The 18,427-nt window shown below is 43.9% G+C and overlaps 2 protein-coding genes and 1 non-coding gene across 3 annotated transcripts in view; 2 read left to right on the top strand and 1 right to left on the bottom strand.

Moving 5' to 3' along the window:
- The window catches only part of Ubr3 (ubiquitin protein ligase E3 component n-recognin 3), a gene marked incomplete at its 5' end in the record, with an annotated part of 256,366 nt that overhangs the window by 47,328 nt on the left and 190,611 nt on the right, over positions 1 to 18,427 (top strand). The window contains 2 exon segments of the mRNA XM_045148373.1: positions 13,116 to 13,259; positions 14,800 to 14,849. Coding sequence (XP_045004308.1) covers positions 13,116 to 13,259; positions 14,800 to 14,849 — 194 coding nt within the window.
- On the top strand, positions 778 to 884 carry LOC123460449. The gene has a single exon (XR_006637010.1). It is a non-coding gene; the product is annotated as a U6 spliceosomal RNA (small nuclear RNA).
- LOC123460083 (DNA damage-binding protein 1-like) lies at positions 8,377 to 11,513 on the bottom strand. Its single transcript, XM_045147329.1, is given in 1 exon segment — positions 8,377 to 11,513. A coding segment is annotated over 1 exon segment (2,460 nt). The 3' UTR covers positions 8,377 to 9,053.

Below are 18,427 nucleotides of genomic sequence, written 5' to 3'. Positions count from 1 at the left end.
TGCTTATGGTGGCCAGATAACAGGTTAGGGCTTCTCCAGGAGTATGGTTCACCTTTTCTTTTTCCAAGATAGGGTGTCTCGTTGGTTGAAATTCTACAATTAGGCTACACTTATTGGCCAGCAAGCCCCAAGGTTACAATGGTTTCTGTTTCCCCAGTGGTGGGTTATAAGTGTGTACCACTGCATCTTTGCCCCCCGCCCCCATGTAGATTCTGGGGATCAAACTCAGTCCTCATGCGTGCAAGCACTTTTCCAGCTGAGCTATCTCCCTAGCCTTGTCTTCAGTAAATTGTTACTAAGCACCTACTGTATGCTGGTTCTGAGCTCTTGATTACTGTGTCATTATATCCCACCTTTATAGCGTTTATGATCTAGTAAGTAAAATTACATTAATAAAACTCCTAAACCAAAAAAGTAATAATTTTAGGCACCGGAGAGATGGCTTAGAGGTTAAGGCACTTGCCTGTGAAGCCTAAGAACCCAGGTTTGATTCCCCAGATCCCATGTGAGCCAGATGCATAAGGTGGCACATGCATCTGGAGTTCATTTGCAGTCACTGGAGGCCCTGATGCACCCATTCTCTCTCTCCTCTCTTTTTCTCTCTAACAAATGAAAACAAAAGTAATTTTAAATTGCATTAAATACTATGAAAAGTTAGGGCAACTGGTTGTAAATGATAGAACTGATTTGACTGTTGTAGGAGCAGGGAGGTGGTGAACTTTACTGAAGAGGCAATGTTTAAAGTAAAGCCACTAGTTGAGAAAAAGTCATTAGCTAGTGCTCATTTTAACAGCACATATACTAAAATTGGAATGACACAGAGAAGATTAACCTAGTCCCAGCACAAGGATGTCATGCAAATTCGTGAAGTATTCCACACACACATATATATGCTTTTACAAGGTTGGATCTTGCTGTAGTCCAGGCTGTCCTGTAATTCACTATGTAGTCTCAGGGTGGTCTCAAACTCACAGTGATCCTCCTACCTCTGCCTCCCAAGTGCTAGGATTAAAGGTGTGTACCACCACACCTGCCTCATGTTTTCTTCTTTTAATCATTAGCTAGAAGGTGGAGGGAGTTGGATGTTAAGGAGTGCATTGGATTCCAAATAGAGAAATTGTCTAGGTACTGGAACAGTATGTATCATAAATAACATAGGATAGACTAAAGGTGAAGCAGCTGTTTTCAAGCACTGGAGAACTGGTAGTACAAGAATGTATCATCCAGGATAAAGATGATGGTGGCTTCTGTTTTTTTTTTTTTTTCTTCTTCCTGGTTTTTAAATTTAATTTTACATTAGAAAGAGCAAGAGGGAGAATTGGTGCACCAGGTCCTCAGCCACCGCAGTCGAACTCCAGACACTTGTGCCACCTAGTGGGAAAATGTGATCTTGTGCTTGTCTCACCTTTGTACGTCTGGCTTATGTGGGATCTGGAGAGTTGAACATGGATCCTTAAACTTCACAGGCAAGCGCCTTAACCACTATGCCATCTCTCCAGCTTTTTTTTTTTTTTTTTTTTTTGTTTTGAGGTAGGGTCTTCCTCTAGCCCAGGCTGACCTGGAATTCACTATGTAGTCTCAGTCTAGCCTCAAAATCATAGCCTCCTAAGTGTTGGTATTAATGGTACTAATGTTGGGTACTACTACACCCAGCTGTCCCCCCCTTCCTCCCAAGTAGGCTGACCTGGAACTCACTGTACCTGGCATGTATTTCTTTTTTATTTTCTTCAAGGTAAGCTAACCTTGAACTCACTCTGTAGTCTCAGGCTGGTCTTGAACTCACAATGTCCTTCTTACCTTTGCCTCTCGAGTGCTGGGAGATAGTGGGGTCTGTCTGAGCTTTGGTGATGTAACTGAAGATAGGTGAAGATCATATTGTAAGTGTATGTTAAGCTTAAGGCTAGCCTGTGCTCCATAGTGTGAGACCTTGTCTCGAGAAAAATAATCTTTGACGTTAACTGCAGTTAAGTGCACTTCCTGTGTAAGCATGAAGGCCTGAGGGGTCTGAGGCTGCCTGAGTTCAAATCTACAGATCCCATGTAAACAGCTGGGTATGGCCATGTGTGCCTGTAACTTCAGTCCTGCAAATGGGAGCAGAGAGCATAGAACCCCCCAGTCTTGTGATAAATAGCAAGATGTGGTATCAGTAAGAGACAAATAAGGACAGGTAGAAGAGCAACGTAGCTGGACACCAAATATTTGGCTCGGCCACTACAGGCAGTGTAGAATGCAGCAAGGACACATGGATGTGTATAGACACACATTATATACATACAAACCAAAAAATTGTTAAATCAGGCATTGTGGCAAATGCCTTTATAATCCCAGCACTCGAGAGGCAGAGGTAGGAGGATTGCCATTAGTTTGAGGCATTGTGAATTTCAGGTCAGCCTGGGCTAGAGTGAAACCCTACCTTGAAAAAAAGGTTACTTTTTACTTTTAATTTTTATTTCTTTATTTATGTGATAGAGAGAGAGAGAGAAAGAAGCAGAGAGAAAGAGAGAAAATGGGCACGCCAGGGCTTCCAGCCACTGCAAACGAACTCCAGATGCATGTGCCCCCTGGTACATCTGGCTAATGTGGGTCCTGGGGAATCGAGCCTGGAAGTGTGGTCCTCTGGCTTCACACGCAAGCACTTAACTGCTAAGCCATCTCTTCAGCCCAGTACTTTTTATTTTTTAATATTTTATTTTTTGTTACTATTTATTTATTTATTTATTTATTTTGAGGTAGAGTTTCACTCTAGCCTGGCTGACCTGGAATTCACTATGTAGTCTCAGGGTGTCCTCAAACTCACGTTGATCCTCCTACCTCTGCCTCCTGAGTTCTGGGATTAAAGGTGTGTGCCATCACGCCCAGACTTATATTTTTGTTTCGTTTTAAAAAATATTTTTTATTTATTTACCTGACAGAGCGAGCGAGCATGCAAGCGCTAGCTTGAGCACGAGAGAGGGAGAAAATAGGCACACCAAGACCTCTAGCTGCTGCAAATGACCGCCAGATGCATGTGCCTCTTTGTGCATCTGGCTTATCTGGGTCCTGGGAAAGGGAACCTGGATTCTTTGGCTTTGCAGGCAATGCCTTAATCACTAAGCCATCCCTCCAGCCCTTCTGTTACTTTTTTTTTTTTTTTTTTTTAAATTCACGGTAGGGTTTCACTCTAGGCCAGGCTGACCTGGAATTCACTATGTAGTTTCAGGGTAGCCTCAAATTCACAGCAATCCTCCTACCTCTGCCTCTCTAGAGTGCTGGGATTAAAAGTGTGCGCTACTGGGCTGGAGAGATGGCTTAGCGGTTAAGCGCTTGCCTGTGAAGCCTAAGGACCCCGGTTCGAGGCTCGGTTCCCCAGGTCCCACGTTAGCCAGATGCACAAGGGGGTGCACGCGTCTGGAGTTCGTTTGCAGAGGCTGGAAGCCCTGGCCCATTCTCTCTGTCTCCCTCTATCTGTCTGTCTCTCTGTGTCTGTCGCTCTCAAATAAGTTAAAAAAAATATATATTAAAAAAAAAAAAGTGCGCGCCACCAAGCCGGGCCCCTTCTGTTGCTTTTATTTTAAAGGTGTTAACTTTTTTTTTTTTTTTTTTTTTTTTTTTGAGAGAGAGAGAGAATGGATTGCTCATGCTAGTATCACTGCAGAATTCAAGCAGGATTTTTTAGGCTTTGCAGGCAAGCACATTAACTGCTAAGCCATCTTTTCAGCCCCCTTTTGTTACTTTTTACAACTAGAAATCGTTCTTTATTTAGAATCTGTCAGCTGTTGAGAAAGAGAACAAGCAGATTATTCTTAACCATTGAATATATGTATTTAGGAATGCTTTGTCTTGTCATCATTTATTTTTATTTTTAATATTTTTATTTATTTTTTTGAGAGAGGGAAAGAGGCAGAGAGAGACAGAGAGAGAGAGAGAGAGAAAGAGAGAGAGAATGGGCACACCAGGGCCTCCAGCCACTGCAAATGAACTCCAGATGTATGCGCCCCTTGTGCATCCGGCTAACATGGGTCCTGTTGAGTCGAACCGTGAACTGGGGTCCTTAACCGGCAAGCGTTTAACCACCAAGCCATCTCTCCAGCCCCCCCGCCCAGACATATGTTTTGAAATGACTGAATCACTTTGGGTCATGTAGCTATTTTCACAATCCAGAAATATGGAAGGTCTTGTAAATTCTTTTGTCCTGTGTGCCTTCTCATTGTCTTTTTTTAAAAATTTTTTTTTGTTCGCTATTTATTTATTTATTTGAGAGTGACAGACACAGGGAGAAAGACAGAGGGAGAGAGAGCGGATGGGCACACCAGGGCTTCCAGCCACTGCAAACGAACTCCAGATGCGTGCGCCCCCTTGTGCATCTGGCTAACGTGGGACCTGGGGAACCGAGCCTCGAACCGGGGTCCTTAGGCTTCACAGGCAAGCGCTTAACCGCTAAGCCATCTCTCCAGCCCTTATTTTTATTTTTATTTTTAATTTTCCTTTTTTCTGAGGTAGGGTCTCATGCTAGCTCAGGCTGACCTGGAATTCACTATGTAGATTCAGGGTGGCCAAGAACTCTAGGCAATCCTCCTACCTCTGCCTCCTAAGTACTGGGATTAAAGGCATGTGCCAACACACCTGGCCTATTTTTATGTTTTAAAATTGCTTCATTTCGGGGCTGGAGACCCCGGTTCGAGGCTTGGTTCCCCAGGTCCCACGTTAGCCAGATGCACAAGGGGGCACATGCGTCTGGAGTTCGTTTGCAGTGGCTGGAAGCCCTGGCGCGCCCATTCTCTCTCTCTCCCTCTATCTGTCTTTCTCTCTGGGTCTGTTGCTCTCAAATAAATAAATAAAAAGTGAACAAAAAATATTAAAAAAAATTGCTTCATTTCCAGCAAATAAACAATAGTAACAACAATTCTTAGTTAACTTTCAGTGATGGAAATCAAATTAGATTTTGATTCCCCAGTTTGAAATTTCAGCTGAACCTGGTGGACAGGCTTGTGATCCCAGCCATTCTGGAGGCTGAGGCAGAAGTATCATAAGTCCAGAGCCTGCCTGGGCTATAGAGTATCTTCAAGGTCAATTTGGGCAACTTAATCTTGAGACCCTGTGTCAAATTAAAAAGAAGAAACAATGATCTGGTATAGCACAGTGGTAGAGTTCCTCTGCCTAGCATTCACAGGGCCCTTGGGTTAAATCCCCAATATAATAACAAAGTGTGACATTTGCAGTCTAACTTTATTTTTTTTGCTTGCATACTCACTGGGTAGCTCTGTCATCTTTCTAAACTTCAGTTTCCTCACACACAAAAATGGTGATAATGACATTTATTATTCATATGCAAGGTTTTATTACTGAGCTATAAGCCTCTCTCTTACTCATTTCTTCTACCGGATCCTGTAGATTCTTTTTTTTTGTATACTAGTGGCTGTTTCCAGTTTTGGACTTAAAAGGAAGAAAGGATACATCCCTGTTTACTTAATCTTTTTTTCTTTAGAAACAAGGGAGAATAAAAAAAACCAGGGAAATATATTGTAATGGTTTTAAGTTAACAAAGAAAGAAGAAAAACTTAGCACATACTAAACTCATGTGTATATTTATATAATCAGAAATATTTAGAGCTTAATCTTAAGATGCATAGTCTACACAAGAGTTAGACAAAATTTGGGTTTGACGTAGAAAATATTTTTTTCTTAGTTTTAAAAAATAATATCTGTCAACAGGAGGTTTTGGCTTTCATGCTTTTTTTCCCTTGTTTTTCATTTTTTTTTTTTTTTTAAGAGAGAGAGAAAGAGGCAGATAGAGAGAGGGAGAATGGGCATGCCAGGGCCTCCAGCCACTGCAGACAAACTCCAGATGAATGTGCCACCTTGTGTATCTGGCTTACCTGGGTCTGGGGAATTGAACCTGGGTCCGTAGGCTTTGCAGGCAAGTGCCTTAATTGCTAACCCATCTCTCCAGTTCAATTTTTTTTTAAAGAACTCTAAGTTATAGATCTGTTTTTCTTTCATTTATTTTCTATTTTTTATAACATTTCAAAACAAAAGAATAATAGCAATAATGGGTAAACTGAAATGTTTGAATGAAAGTTCTTTGTCTTTCTTAGGTTTTTAAAAAAATTCTTTATTATTAACAACTTCCATGATATAAACAATATCCCATGGTAATGCCTCCCTCCCCCACTTTCCCCTTTGAAACCCCATTCTCCTTCATATCCCTTCCTTCTCTCAACCAGTCTCTTATTTTGATATCATGATCTTTTCCTCCTATTATGATGGTCTTGTGTAGGTAGTGTCAGGTACTGTGACCTCATGGATATCCAGGCCATTTTGTGTATGGAGGGAGCATGTTGTAAGGAGTCCTACCATTCCTTTGGCTCTTACATTCTTTCCACCACCTCTTCCACAATGAACCCTGAGCCTTGGAAGGTGTGATAGAGATATTACAGTGCTGAGCACTCCTGTCACTTATTCCCTGCACCATGATACCTTCTGAGTCATCCCAAGGTTACTGACCTGAAAAAAGATGGTTCTCTACCAAAATGAGAGTAGCATTAATATATGGGTATGAACATTAAGAAAAGTGCTTACTGGGTAGTTTGACGAGCATAGCATATACATTTAGCCAGACAGCAGCAGACATTACACCCCTAGGGCTCATGACTACCCCTGTTGTAGGTTTTCAGTATCAGGGATGTATTCCCTCCTGTGGAGTGAGCCTCTAGTCCAATTAGAGGGCAGTTGGTTTCCACCATGACATTTGTGCCACTATTGCACCTGTTGGCTCATTTGGCCTGGCTGGCCAAATATAAGGCTTGCAATGTCCACTGTTGAGTATCTTCACTGGTGATTTTTCTCTCTCCCATTGAATTGCATGCAGATTGGCTTCTTCCAGCTTTTTGTCAGCTGGTCTGCATGGAGGAGGTTATCAGCTCAGTTCCAGCAGGATTTTTCAGTGGCCTTGCAGCCCATGTATGTGGAGTCTTCAGCAATAGGGTCTTACCATCTATTCCTGGTAGGAAACCAAGGGCCTTGGCATTGGCCTGTGATGTTTTGGGGGCATTAGGGACCTCCCTGGCCAACTACTCACTGGAAGGTATCCCATCCCTGACACTGAAAATTGTCTGGTAACAATCTACAGCTCCTGAGTGTTCCATTGTCCAAAAAGTATCTTTCCTAGGTTTTTAATGAGGTTGCATCTCACTTTAGCCCGTTGGCCTCAAACTCAGAGTGATTCTCCTACCTCTGCCTCCCCAGTGCTGGAATGAAAGGTGTGCACCACTGTAGAATATAAACATTTCTGTTTTTGTAAACAATGTGTCTTCACTTGTATTTGATTCAAACTAATACTTTAATTCTTAAAAAAAAATACTTTTAGGAGAAATGCTATAAGTTTGAGGCCAGCCTGAGACTACATAGTGAATTTCAGGCTAGCCTGGGCTACTGTGAGACCCTACCTTGAAAAACCAAAAAAAAGTAAAAAAAAAATCTATGTGTGTGTATGTATTTGTGTGTGTGTGTGTGTGTGTGTGTGTGTGTGTGTATAAATTTTTTTTTTTTAAATCTGTTTGCAAGAGAGAAGAGAGACAGACAACGCCAGGGCCTCTAGCTGCTGCAATTAAACTCCAGATACATGTGTCCACTATGTGCATCTGGCTTTATATGGTGTATTAGTCAGGGTTCACTAGAGGAACAGAACTGATAGAATGAATTATATTAAAAGTGAATTTCTTGGATTAGATTACGCAGTCCAAGCAGTTGCAGGTCTGAGAATCAAGGAACCCTTAAGCATTTCAGTCCACATGGCTAGATGCCCCAGCAGTCCCAGTCCAGCACTGAGGGCCTGGAGGCTTCCTGAGGAGCCGCTGGTCTAAAGTCCATGCTGGAAAGCAGCAAGCAGCTCAGGCAGATGGAAGGGGTTTATTTTCATCCAGAGCTTCCGTATATAAAGCCTCCCCTCTGAGAAGGACTTTCCCTCTGGGGGAAGGACTTCCTTCTTCAGTTAATCCTTCCTGGAAGCAACCTCAGAGACCACCCAAAAGGAATGTCTATGGATTACTAAATAGATCAAGTTGACAACTTAACCATCACACTTCGGTATTGTGGAGTCCAACCCAGGTCATCTTTTTTGTTTTTATTTATTTATTTGATAGAGAAAGGGGTGGGGAAGAGACAGACAGACAGACAGAATGGGCACACCAGGGCCTCCAGCCACTGCAAACGAACTCCAGACGCGTGTGCCCCCTTGTGCATCTGGTTAGTGTGGATCCTGGGGAATTGAACCTGGGTCCTTTGGCTTTGCAGGCAAAGCCATCCCTCCAGCCCAACCTGGTCATCTTTAAGCATTGCAGGAAAGCACCTTAACTGCAGAGCCATCTTTCCAGCCCTACTTTTAATTTTTTAAAAATTTTTTTATTATTCTTAGATTCTACTTTATTTGGTAAAATTCAGAAACTAACGATCAATTCACAGCCCACCACCTCCTTCTCTTTGAAGAAGGGAGTTCCCTAAGACAAAAGGGCTGTTGTTTTGGGGATCATCCACCATCCCAGGTTCCCACTCAGGCAGCTCCTGGCCTGACAGGCCTCCAGGCTGATGTTCTCAGGCAAGAGAAGAAAGCAAAGGGAAGCTCTCACTTCAAGACAACAGAACCCTCTTGATCTTCTTCCCTCTACCTCCACCTCCCCACACCCACAACCTAAATAAAAAGATAGCAGAGGACAAAGTGTGAGTGAGACACACATCCGCACACACAGAGCTTCCTTTCAGCCGAAGAGCTGCAAAATCCCTCCCCGGAAGGAGGCCAAATGGCGACACCATTCAAGACATGGTGGTCCCAGGTGATGGCTGGAATCATGTAAGACTAGTAAAAATCCAGGGAGAAAATATTCCACCTTCAGCCCATTCCTAGGTCTCTAGTAAATTGGTTTTAGTTCTAGAAAGTCCATTTCCACACATTTTGAGTAGTGGCTTTAGGGGCAGCTGGCTTAGGGAAAGGCCTCCCACGACCAAGAAGACAATGGTGGGAGAGGGAGGGGAGGGCAGTGCCTTTAGGGAGGGTCAGGAAAGGAGCCACCTGTCCTTGGCTAATGAATCCGAGTCAGCTCCTCCACAACCTTGATGAGGTCGTCTGCAGTGGCCTCCCGCTTCATACCACTGCCATCGTCGTACTGTAAGTTTGCCACAAGCTCCTGCATCTTGGGGCGGCTGATATCAAGGAAACTCTCAATCAGGTCAACATCGATGAAGCCTGTGGCTGGTTCTGTCTTTTGTTCGGTGTGAAAAGATCTCCAGAAGGAGTGCTCTATCTTGCCCATGCTTTTTATGACTTTATTGAGTCGGTTCTGCATGTCCAACAGGAGGTTGTACCAGCTCTCTGACAGGGACATCACCAGTCCAATCATGCCGTTGACTGTGCCAAAGAGCACTGAGCCCTGTGTAGGGGTAGAAGTCTCGCCCAGATTCTGCATGACCAGAGAGCCATGGCAGAAAACATTGACAAACTCGCCCAGGTGGAAGAGACCAACCTCCTGTAGGTGTTGTCTCTCCTCATTGGTGGTGGCACACAAACAAGTTAAAGGCATTTTCAACCCCAGGAAATTGTCATCATCCAAGATTTCCACTGCACTCATCCAGTTGGGATTGAAGTCTCGTGCAATCTCTTCAAAGTTTCCCTCCATGGGCTTATAGGCAAGCAGCAGCACTGAGCATATGAGGTCACCCACAAGGATGAAGTCGCCCTTGGTCTTCAGGTAGAGGGCCATGATGTTGTTATAATGATTGCACTCAGTGCGGAGCTCCTTCTCTGTGGTCCATTTGTATAGCTGCACTGTGCTGTTGATGCTGGCAAGCAGTTTCCCATTAAATTCTACCATAGAGTACACAGCCCCTTTCACTTCCTTTTCAGCCACAGTTTGTAGTTTTCCATCTGAATACTGGAAGACAACGATGTGACCCTGTTTGGGCTCTGCCTCTTCAGGATATACCATGGCTGTGCCCACAATGAAGTAGGTATTAGGGTCTTTCCCCAACTTGCAGGAGACCAAGCTGAGGGCATATTCATTCTGTAGAAACTGGTGAGCATGAAGCACTTCAAAGGTATGCTGGTCAATGATGAGAAGGTTGTGCACTTCCACCTCTTCTCCAAAAGAGGTCTCATGAGGAGCAGTACTACTAGAGAACAGTTTGCTGGAGCTGACACTGCTGGACAAGGCCTGGGTGCTGGCACTGGGCCTCAGAGCAGTCGTGCCTCCACTGGTGTCTTGGACTTCAATGCGGCTGGAGAGCACCCCAAAGCACTGGGACACTTCATGATAGCAGATCTTTTTGGGAGATTCGTAGAGGGGAACAGTGCCTATGTGCAACTTCTGAATCTCATCAATGGTACCAATGGTGAGGGTGCTGTTGTTGGCCAATGCCAAGCTGTCAGGATAGCCATCTGAGTTGAGAGGACACATGTAGTTCACCTCCTTGAGGTTGACATTGGAGAAGACCAGCTTATGGTTGCTGCTGTAGATGACAGTAGGCCGGTCAGAGCAAGCAAAGACATTGGTGGTAGAAAGAGAACGGAAAGTCCTCAACACCGTGGGCTGGGTGCCCAAAGTCACCTTCTTACGGTCACTCAGCAAGCCAGTCTCAATGTTGAGCACAAAGTAGAAAAGGGCCCCATCTCCCAAAGCACAAAGGAGATAGTAGCTGCTTTCAAAGGTGGTCATCAGGATGGACTGGGGAATAATCTCTCCACCCAGCATCTCCTTGTGCAACAGTTCAAAAGATGGCAGCTTCAAGATACGGCCTGAGATATCTGTCCAGAGGCCAATGGCACAAAGTGGTGACATCCCATTGCTGTCCCCTAATGGGGTGATGTCCAAGCAAGCCACTTCATGTTTCATCTCTGTGTGGCTGATCTGCCGGAGCTCCTGTGGGTGGATCTGTAGGTAGTACAGTGCCCTTCCCACAGCGACGACGACCTGGCTACTGTTGCAGGAGGCCACACTGATGTTCTTGCCCTGAGGCTCCTTCCACTCACTGACCAGAGCTTTGGGCTCTTGAGAGACCAACCTCACAGATGCTGAAGTGATCTGGATAAGTTGTTGATGAGCCACGTTGCCACAGAAGAAAGTCTGCTGATCATCCACGAAGCCCATCAGTTCCGTTTCTTCCACCTCCTCTCCAATTAGCTTGAGAACTCTTGTCTGGCCCACAGAAGAGAGTACTAAAGTATCATCAGTCTCCCGGTTGGGGTCAGACCGCAGTGGCCATAAACCTTTGATGCCCAGTAAGTCAATGCTGGCATGCTCATGGATTCCAATTCCATCCCGCAAGGAACCTTCCTTGAAAGCCCCAGAGCAAGTGACCAGCTGCCCCTATCCCTGCCTCTCCAGGTCCACCACACACATATTCGGCACTCGGTCAATGATACCTATAATGCCAGTCTCTGAGGGGCGGCCAATATGGTCCTGCACATTGCCATGGGCTCTTGTAATGATATCAATGCTCTCTCCACTCTGCTTATACTCCAGGATGCAAGCATTGTACTTCGCCATCAAGATGAACAGCAGGTCTTTGCTCTCCCCCTGGAAACCAATATTACACCATCAAGAGGTTCTTTCAAAAACAAGCACTACCTATCCAGCATTAAACATCATTTTTTTTTTTTTTCCTTTTTTGATATTTTGAGATAGGGTCTTGCTCTAGCCCAGGCTGACCTGGAATTCACTATGTAGTCTCCCCTACTTTTAATTTTTTAAATGTGGTAAAATTCCTGAAGTAGAAAGTCTTTTCTTTCTTTTAGTATTTTATTATTTCTTATTTATTTGAAAGCAGCAGAGAGAGGGGGAGAATGGGCACACCAGGGCCTCCAGCCACTGGAAACAAACTCCAGATGCATGCACCACCTTGTGCATCTGGTTTACATGGGTCATGGGGAATCGAACCTGCATCCTTTGGCTTTGCAGGCAAGCACCTTAACTGCTAAGCCATCTCTGCAGCCCTGTTTTGTTGGTTTTCAAGGTAGGGTCTCAGCCCAGATGGACCTGGAATTTACTGTGTAGTTTCAGGGTGGCCTTGAACACATGGCAATCCTCCTACCTCTGCCTCCTAGTGTAATACTTAATTTCTATTTATTTATTTGAGAGACAGTGAGGGAGGCATAGAAAGGGTGCTCCAAGGTCTCCAGGTGCTGGATATGAACTCCAGATGCTTGTGCCATTTTGTGCATCTGGCATACTTGGGCCCTGAAGAATCGAACCTGGGTCCTTTGGCTTTGCAGGCAGGCACTTTAACCACTAAGCCATCTTTCCAGCCCCATAGAAATCCTTGTGTAAGTACTCTATGTTAAATAAGTCTTGATTGCTTGTGCGTTTTCAGAGCAGACTTTCAGACCAAGTGGTGGCATTTGCCTAATATTTTTATCTATAGCATTATCTGCCTGACTTTCAAGTTATTGGAAGCTTATGATCTCATGCCTAACCATGCCTTGCATAACGTCCCTCACTTTTTTATTTTATTTTTTTAAGTTTTTTGAAGTAGGATCTCACTCTAGCTCAGGCTGACCTGGAATTCACTACATAGTCTCAGGCTGTCCTTGAACTCACAGTGATCCTCCTACCTCTGCCTCCTGAGTGCTGGGATTAAAGGAGTACACTACCACACCCAGTTTCCTTATATATTTTTGATGTTAACAGATTTTACTTTGTCTGTCTGTTTTTTTATTTTTCTTTCCTTCCTTCCTTCGTTCGTTTCTTCCTTCCTTCGTTCCTTCGTTCCTTCCCTCCTTCTCTCCCCTTTTCGAGCTAGGGTCTCACTCCAGCTCAGGCTGACCTGGAAATCACTCTGTAGTCTCAGGATGATTTCAAACTCATGGCAATTCTCCTACCTCTGCCTCCTGAGTGCTGGGATTAAAGGTGTGCACCACTATGTCTGGCAGATTTTACTTTATTATAACTGCGCTATGTATTCTGCAATTGTGGTTAATGTCAAACATAAGCTAAAATGTTATCTAACCTATTTAATGTTTGTTGTAGATTTTCATTTATTATTAGAATATTTACCAATTTTATTTATGTATATGTTAGTTAATGGGATGACTGAACTTAGATACTGAATTGAACATTTTCTTCTGACTTTAATTTTGTTTTGAATATTAGGTCTTGGAGAAAATTCTTGTGCAAAGAAAAGTCATGAAAAGTACCTTATAGCTTTGAAGAGTTCTGGACTCACATATCCAGAGGATAAGCTTGTATATGGTATGCAGGACCCATCTGCTGCTTCGAGCACTCTGGCAGTTCAAGGTTTGCCCAAGTATTTAATTTCAGCAGTGGTGACTTTTCTTTCTCTTCTTTTGCATGTCTATAGTATGTGGGGAGTATGTGGCATATGCATGTGCATCTACTGATGTAGTACCTGGTGTGCTCACCTGCAGCAGCCCGAGAACATTGGTGATCCTTCTCTATCACTTTTCTGCCTGTTTTTTGTTTTCCCCCTGTGATTGAGTGTCTTACTGATTCTGGAGCTTGCCATTCCTGAGCCCCCAGTTCTCCAGACTTCTCTCCAGACCACAGGACTAGGGTTACAGAGGTGTGTGGCTGTTTCAGTGGGTTCTGGAGATTTGAACTTGGGTGGTTTCAGGCACACTCAAGCTTTCATGCTTGTGCAAGAAGCACACTTAACTGCTGAGCCATCTCCAACCCTAGTACTGACTTTTCTTTTGTGTTTTGAGGTTGGGCCTCACTCTAGCTCATAGCTCAGGCTGACTTGGAATTCACCGTGTAGTCTCAGGGTGACCTCGAGTTTACGGCAATCCTCCTACCCTCTGCCTCCCCAGTGCTGGGATTAAAGGCATGTGCCACCATGCCTGGAAGCCCTCTCTCTCTCTCTCTCTCTCTCTCTCTCTCTTTTAAAATATATTTTATTTACCTGAGAGAGAGATACAGGGAGGAGGGGAGGGGGGAGGGGGAGAGAGAGAGGGAATGGGAATGCCAGGGCCTCCAGCCACTGCAAATGAATTCCAGATGCATGTGCCCCCTTGTGCATCTGGCTTAGGTGGGTCCTGGAGAATTGAACCTGGACCCTTTTTGACTTTGCAGGCAAGCACCTTAACTGCTAAGCCATCTCTCCAGCCCCTTAAACCCTATTTTGAAAAACAACACAAAACAAAACAAAGATATATTTAGGGCTGGAGAAATGGCTTAGTGGTTAAGGTACTGGCTGCAATGCCTAAGGATCCAGGTTCAATTCCCCAGTACCCCTGTAAGCAAATGTACATGGTGGTGCATGTGTCTGGAGTTCATTTGAAGTGACTAGAGGCCCTGGTGTTCCCATATTCTTGTTCTCCCTCTCACTGTATCTCATAAATAAAGCAATTTAAATAAAATTTATATTTATTGTCAAGGAGGAGAAAGGAAGGGAGGTAGGAAAGGAGGGAGAGAGAGGGAAAAAAAAAGAGAAAAAAAAATTGCGTCTGGTTTTACATGGTTTCTAGGGAATTGAATCCAGGTCATCTGATTTTGCAAGCAAGCACCTTTAACCACCAAGCCATTTGTCTAGCCCTAAATTTAACTTTTTGATGGCCTTTTGTTGTTGTTGTTGTAATTTTTTTTTTTTTTTTTGAAGTAGGGTTTCACTCTGGTCCAGGCTGACCTGGAATTAACTATATAGTCTCAGGTGGCCTCGAACTCAAGGTGATCTCCTATATCTCTGCCTCCCAAGTGCTGGGATTAAAGTCGTAAACCAACATGCCCGGCTGATGTTCTTATTTTTCAAAATAATTTAAGGTAAATCAGTATATGTAAGGTTATGATGGACAGCTTTTTTTTTTTCTTCCTTCTGAAGGTTTTGCAAGTGGTACAGGAGCATTGGGACAAGTAGATTCTTCAGATGAGGTGAGATGTAAAATTTAAAACTTTATGTAGTGTGTTCATATGTGTGTGCTTATGCATGTGTGAAGGTGCATTTAGATATGTTTACAAATGAATGTTTATACACACATTTGTGTGGAGACTGGAAGTAGACATTATGTATATTCAGCTGCTCCCCATTTTTATTGTTTTAGATTGTCTCTTGCTGAACCCAGTCCTCAACTGATTCTAATTGACTAGCTAGTCAGTGAGCCACAGGGATTCTTACTTGGCTGCTATTTCTGCTTAGCTCTCTGTGAGCTTTCAGGAAACTCTGCTGTCTTCACTTCCTATCTTGCTGTTAGTGTGCTGGGATTACAGAAACCCTCATTAGTTTATAGCTTTTTACATGGGGCCTGGGGATTGTTGAACTCTGGTACTCTAGCTTGAGCAGTGAGTGCTCTATACACTAAGATGGCAGTTAAGACGTTTGTCTGTGAAACCTACGAACCCAGGTTCAGTTCCCCAGTACCCATGTGTTGCAGTCAGGTTCATAGTGCTGGCAGAAAATACTGATCCAGAGCAGCTTGTGAGATAAAAGGTTTATTTTGGCTTACAGTGCCGAGGGGAAGCTCCATGTTGGCAGAGGAAAATGATGGCGTGAGAGCAGAGGGTGGACATCACCTCCTGGCCAATATCAGGTGGACAAAATCAGCAAGAGAGTGTGCCAAATACTGGCAAGAGGAAGCTGGTTATTATACCCATAATCCCACTGCCAACAATATTCTGCCTCCAAGAGGCTTTAATTCCTAAATCTTCATCAGCTGGGAACCAAGCATTCAGAACACATAAGTTTATTGGGGATACCTCAATCAAACCACCACAATCCATCCCTGGCCACCATAAGCTGGTAACCATCTATGATGTAAAATGCAATGCATTCAGACCAACTTCAAAGTCCCCATAATTTTTATCAATCCCAATGATGTTCAAATATCCTCATAGTCAAAGGTCTTTTGACTGAGCCATAATACCAAAAAAAACCCTCAAAAAACTGATAATGGCACAGAATCAACATTCATTCTACAGAAGATGGCATTGGGTATAGCAAAGAAATAGTCAACCAATACAAGATTTAAAACAACCAGGGCAAACATTGAACTTTATAGCTCCAAGTCCTACCACTCTCCAGTGACAAGTCTCCAAGTCTGACAATTCTAACCAGCAACAAGTCTCTGGAGTTCCAATTCTGCCCCTCCAGCTAGGCTACTCACAGTCCTGGAAAACTTCATCTGGGGCTGGCAGACCTCTTTGGCTCATGATCCTGGCATCTCCACTGGGTCTCCACTGCAACCCACAGTCCATCCTCATGGTTCCATTTGGTCCCTATGAAGGCAATCCAGCAATCCTACTTTAAACTGCTCATGGTTGTTTCCAAAACATGAGACTGTTTGCAAATTCAGTGACCCCCTCTTTCTAGTGTTTCTTATTTTATTTATTTTTAAATTTTTATTAATATTTTTCATGATTATAAAAACTATCCCATGGTAATACCCTCCCCCCCCACTTTCTCCTTTGAAATTCCATTCTCCATCATATTCCCTCCCCATCTCAGTCAGTCTCCCTTTTATTTTGATGTCATGATCTTTTCCTCCTCTTATGATGGTCTTGTGTAGGTAGTGTTAGGCACTATGAGGTCTTAGATATCCAGGCCATTTTATGTCTGGAGGGAGTACGTTGTAAGGAGTCCTACCCTTCCTTTGGCTCTTATATTCTTTCTGCCACCTCTTCCACATTGGACCCCGAGCCTTGGAAGGTGTGATCAAGATGTCACTCAGTACTCCAGTCACTTCTTTCCAGCCCTATGATACCTTCTGAGTCGTCCCAAGGTCATTGCCATCTGAAAAGAGAAGATTCTCCACCCAAAGTGACAGTAGTGTTAATATAAGGGTATAAATGTTAAAAGAAGTGCTTACTGGGCCATTTAATAAGGATAGTATATACATTTTTCCAGACATCAGCAGATGTTACACCCCTAGGGCTCATGACTACTCCTGTTTTAAGTTTTCAGTATCAGGGATGTATTCCCTCCCCCCCCCCCCCCCCATGGAGCGGGCCTCCAGTCCAGTTGGAGGGCAGTTTTTTTTCCACCATGACAGACGTGCCACTATTGTACCCGTTGGCTCATTTGGTTTGCATTGCTGTCAGAAAACACCTGACCAAGAGCAGTTTTTCGGAAAAAAAGGTTTATTTTGATTTACAGACTTGAGGGGAAGCACCATTATGGCAGGGAAAGATGATGGTATAAGCAGAGGGTTGACATTACCCCCTGGCCAACATCAGGTGGACAACAGCAATAAGAGTGTGCCAAACACTGAAGGGGACACTGGCTATAACACTCATAAGCCCACCCCCCACAATACACTGCCTCCAGGAGGCGTTAATTCCCAAATCTGCATCTGCTGGGAACCTAGCATTCAGAACACCTAAATTTAGGAGGGGAACCTGAATCAAACCACCACACCATGTAAGCCAGATAGATGTTCAAGGTGGTGCATGCATCTAGAGTTCATTTGCAGTAGCTGGAGGCTCTGGAGCACCCATTTTCTCTTCCTCTCTCACTCTCTTTTTCTTCAATAAATATATGTGTGTGTGTATATGATATGCATGTGCCAGGGCCTCTTAATGCTGTAGGTAAATGCTTGCCACACACCTTGTAATGGTTTTTGAAGTAAGAAAAATACAGGAAAGTGGGTCATGAAGTACACATCGTTCTAGGAGCTGCATGTGAAGCAGGGTGAGGTCCCTGTGTAGAGGCTCAGTAAGGCTGTTGTATGGAGCTATGAAGATGGACTGTGGGTTGCAGTGGAGACCTAAAGATGTGATGTTTTGAATATACTGGGATTGTGCAATGGCTTTTATGTAGAGCTGATGGCTCTGGATGGGATGTTTGCTCAGGCTATGACCAGCCCAGCTGGAGGAGTAGAATTGGAATCCAGACACATTGATCACTCGTTGGAATTAGAACTGCAGATTTTTGATGTTTATCTGCTGGTTATTAGTTTCATTGGTTCATTTTACAATGGAAATGTCTATGCTGTGCCATTATGTGTTGAAATGTGTATAACTTGTGTTTTTGATTTTATGGGGCTCACAGTCTTAAATCTCAGATGAGACTTGAGACACTTGAACAGTGTTAAAGTTGATAAGGGCTGTGGGGACCTTTGAAGTTGGTCTGAATGCAGTTTGCATTGTGAGATGATCATGAGTGTATGGGGGCTAGGAGTGGAATGTGATGGCTTGAATGTATGACCCCATGACTCAGGTGTTTTATTAAAATTGAGCTTGTGGCTGGGCGTGGTGGCACAATCCCAGCACTTGGGAGGCAGAGGTAGGAGGATCACCATGAGTTCAAGGCCAGTTTGGGACTACAACGTGAGTTCTAGGTCAGCCTGGGCTAGAGTGAGACCCTACCTCGAAAACCAAAACAATAAAATTGAGCTTGTAACTTGAGCCCCTAGCAGGCAGATCCCTGCCACAGGTGGTTTGTCACTGAAGACAGATCTTGGAGTCCAGCCCTAAGGTGTGTAGAGAGCACTTTGGAGCTCTGGCTCTTTGGTGTT

This window comes from Jaculus jaculus, chromosome 4, assembly GCF_020740685.1.
Source record: "Jaculus jaculus isolate mJacJac1 chromosome 4, mJacJac1.mat.Y.cur, whole genome shotgun sequence".
In the NCBI taxonomy this organism is placed as follows: domain Eukaryota; kingdom Metazoa; phylum Chordata; class Mammalia; order Rodentia; family Dipodidae; genus Jaculus; species Jaculus jaculus.
The sequence above is the reverse complement of the archived record's forward strand: the minus strand, read 5'-3'. Positions and strand labels throughout refer to the sequence as shown.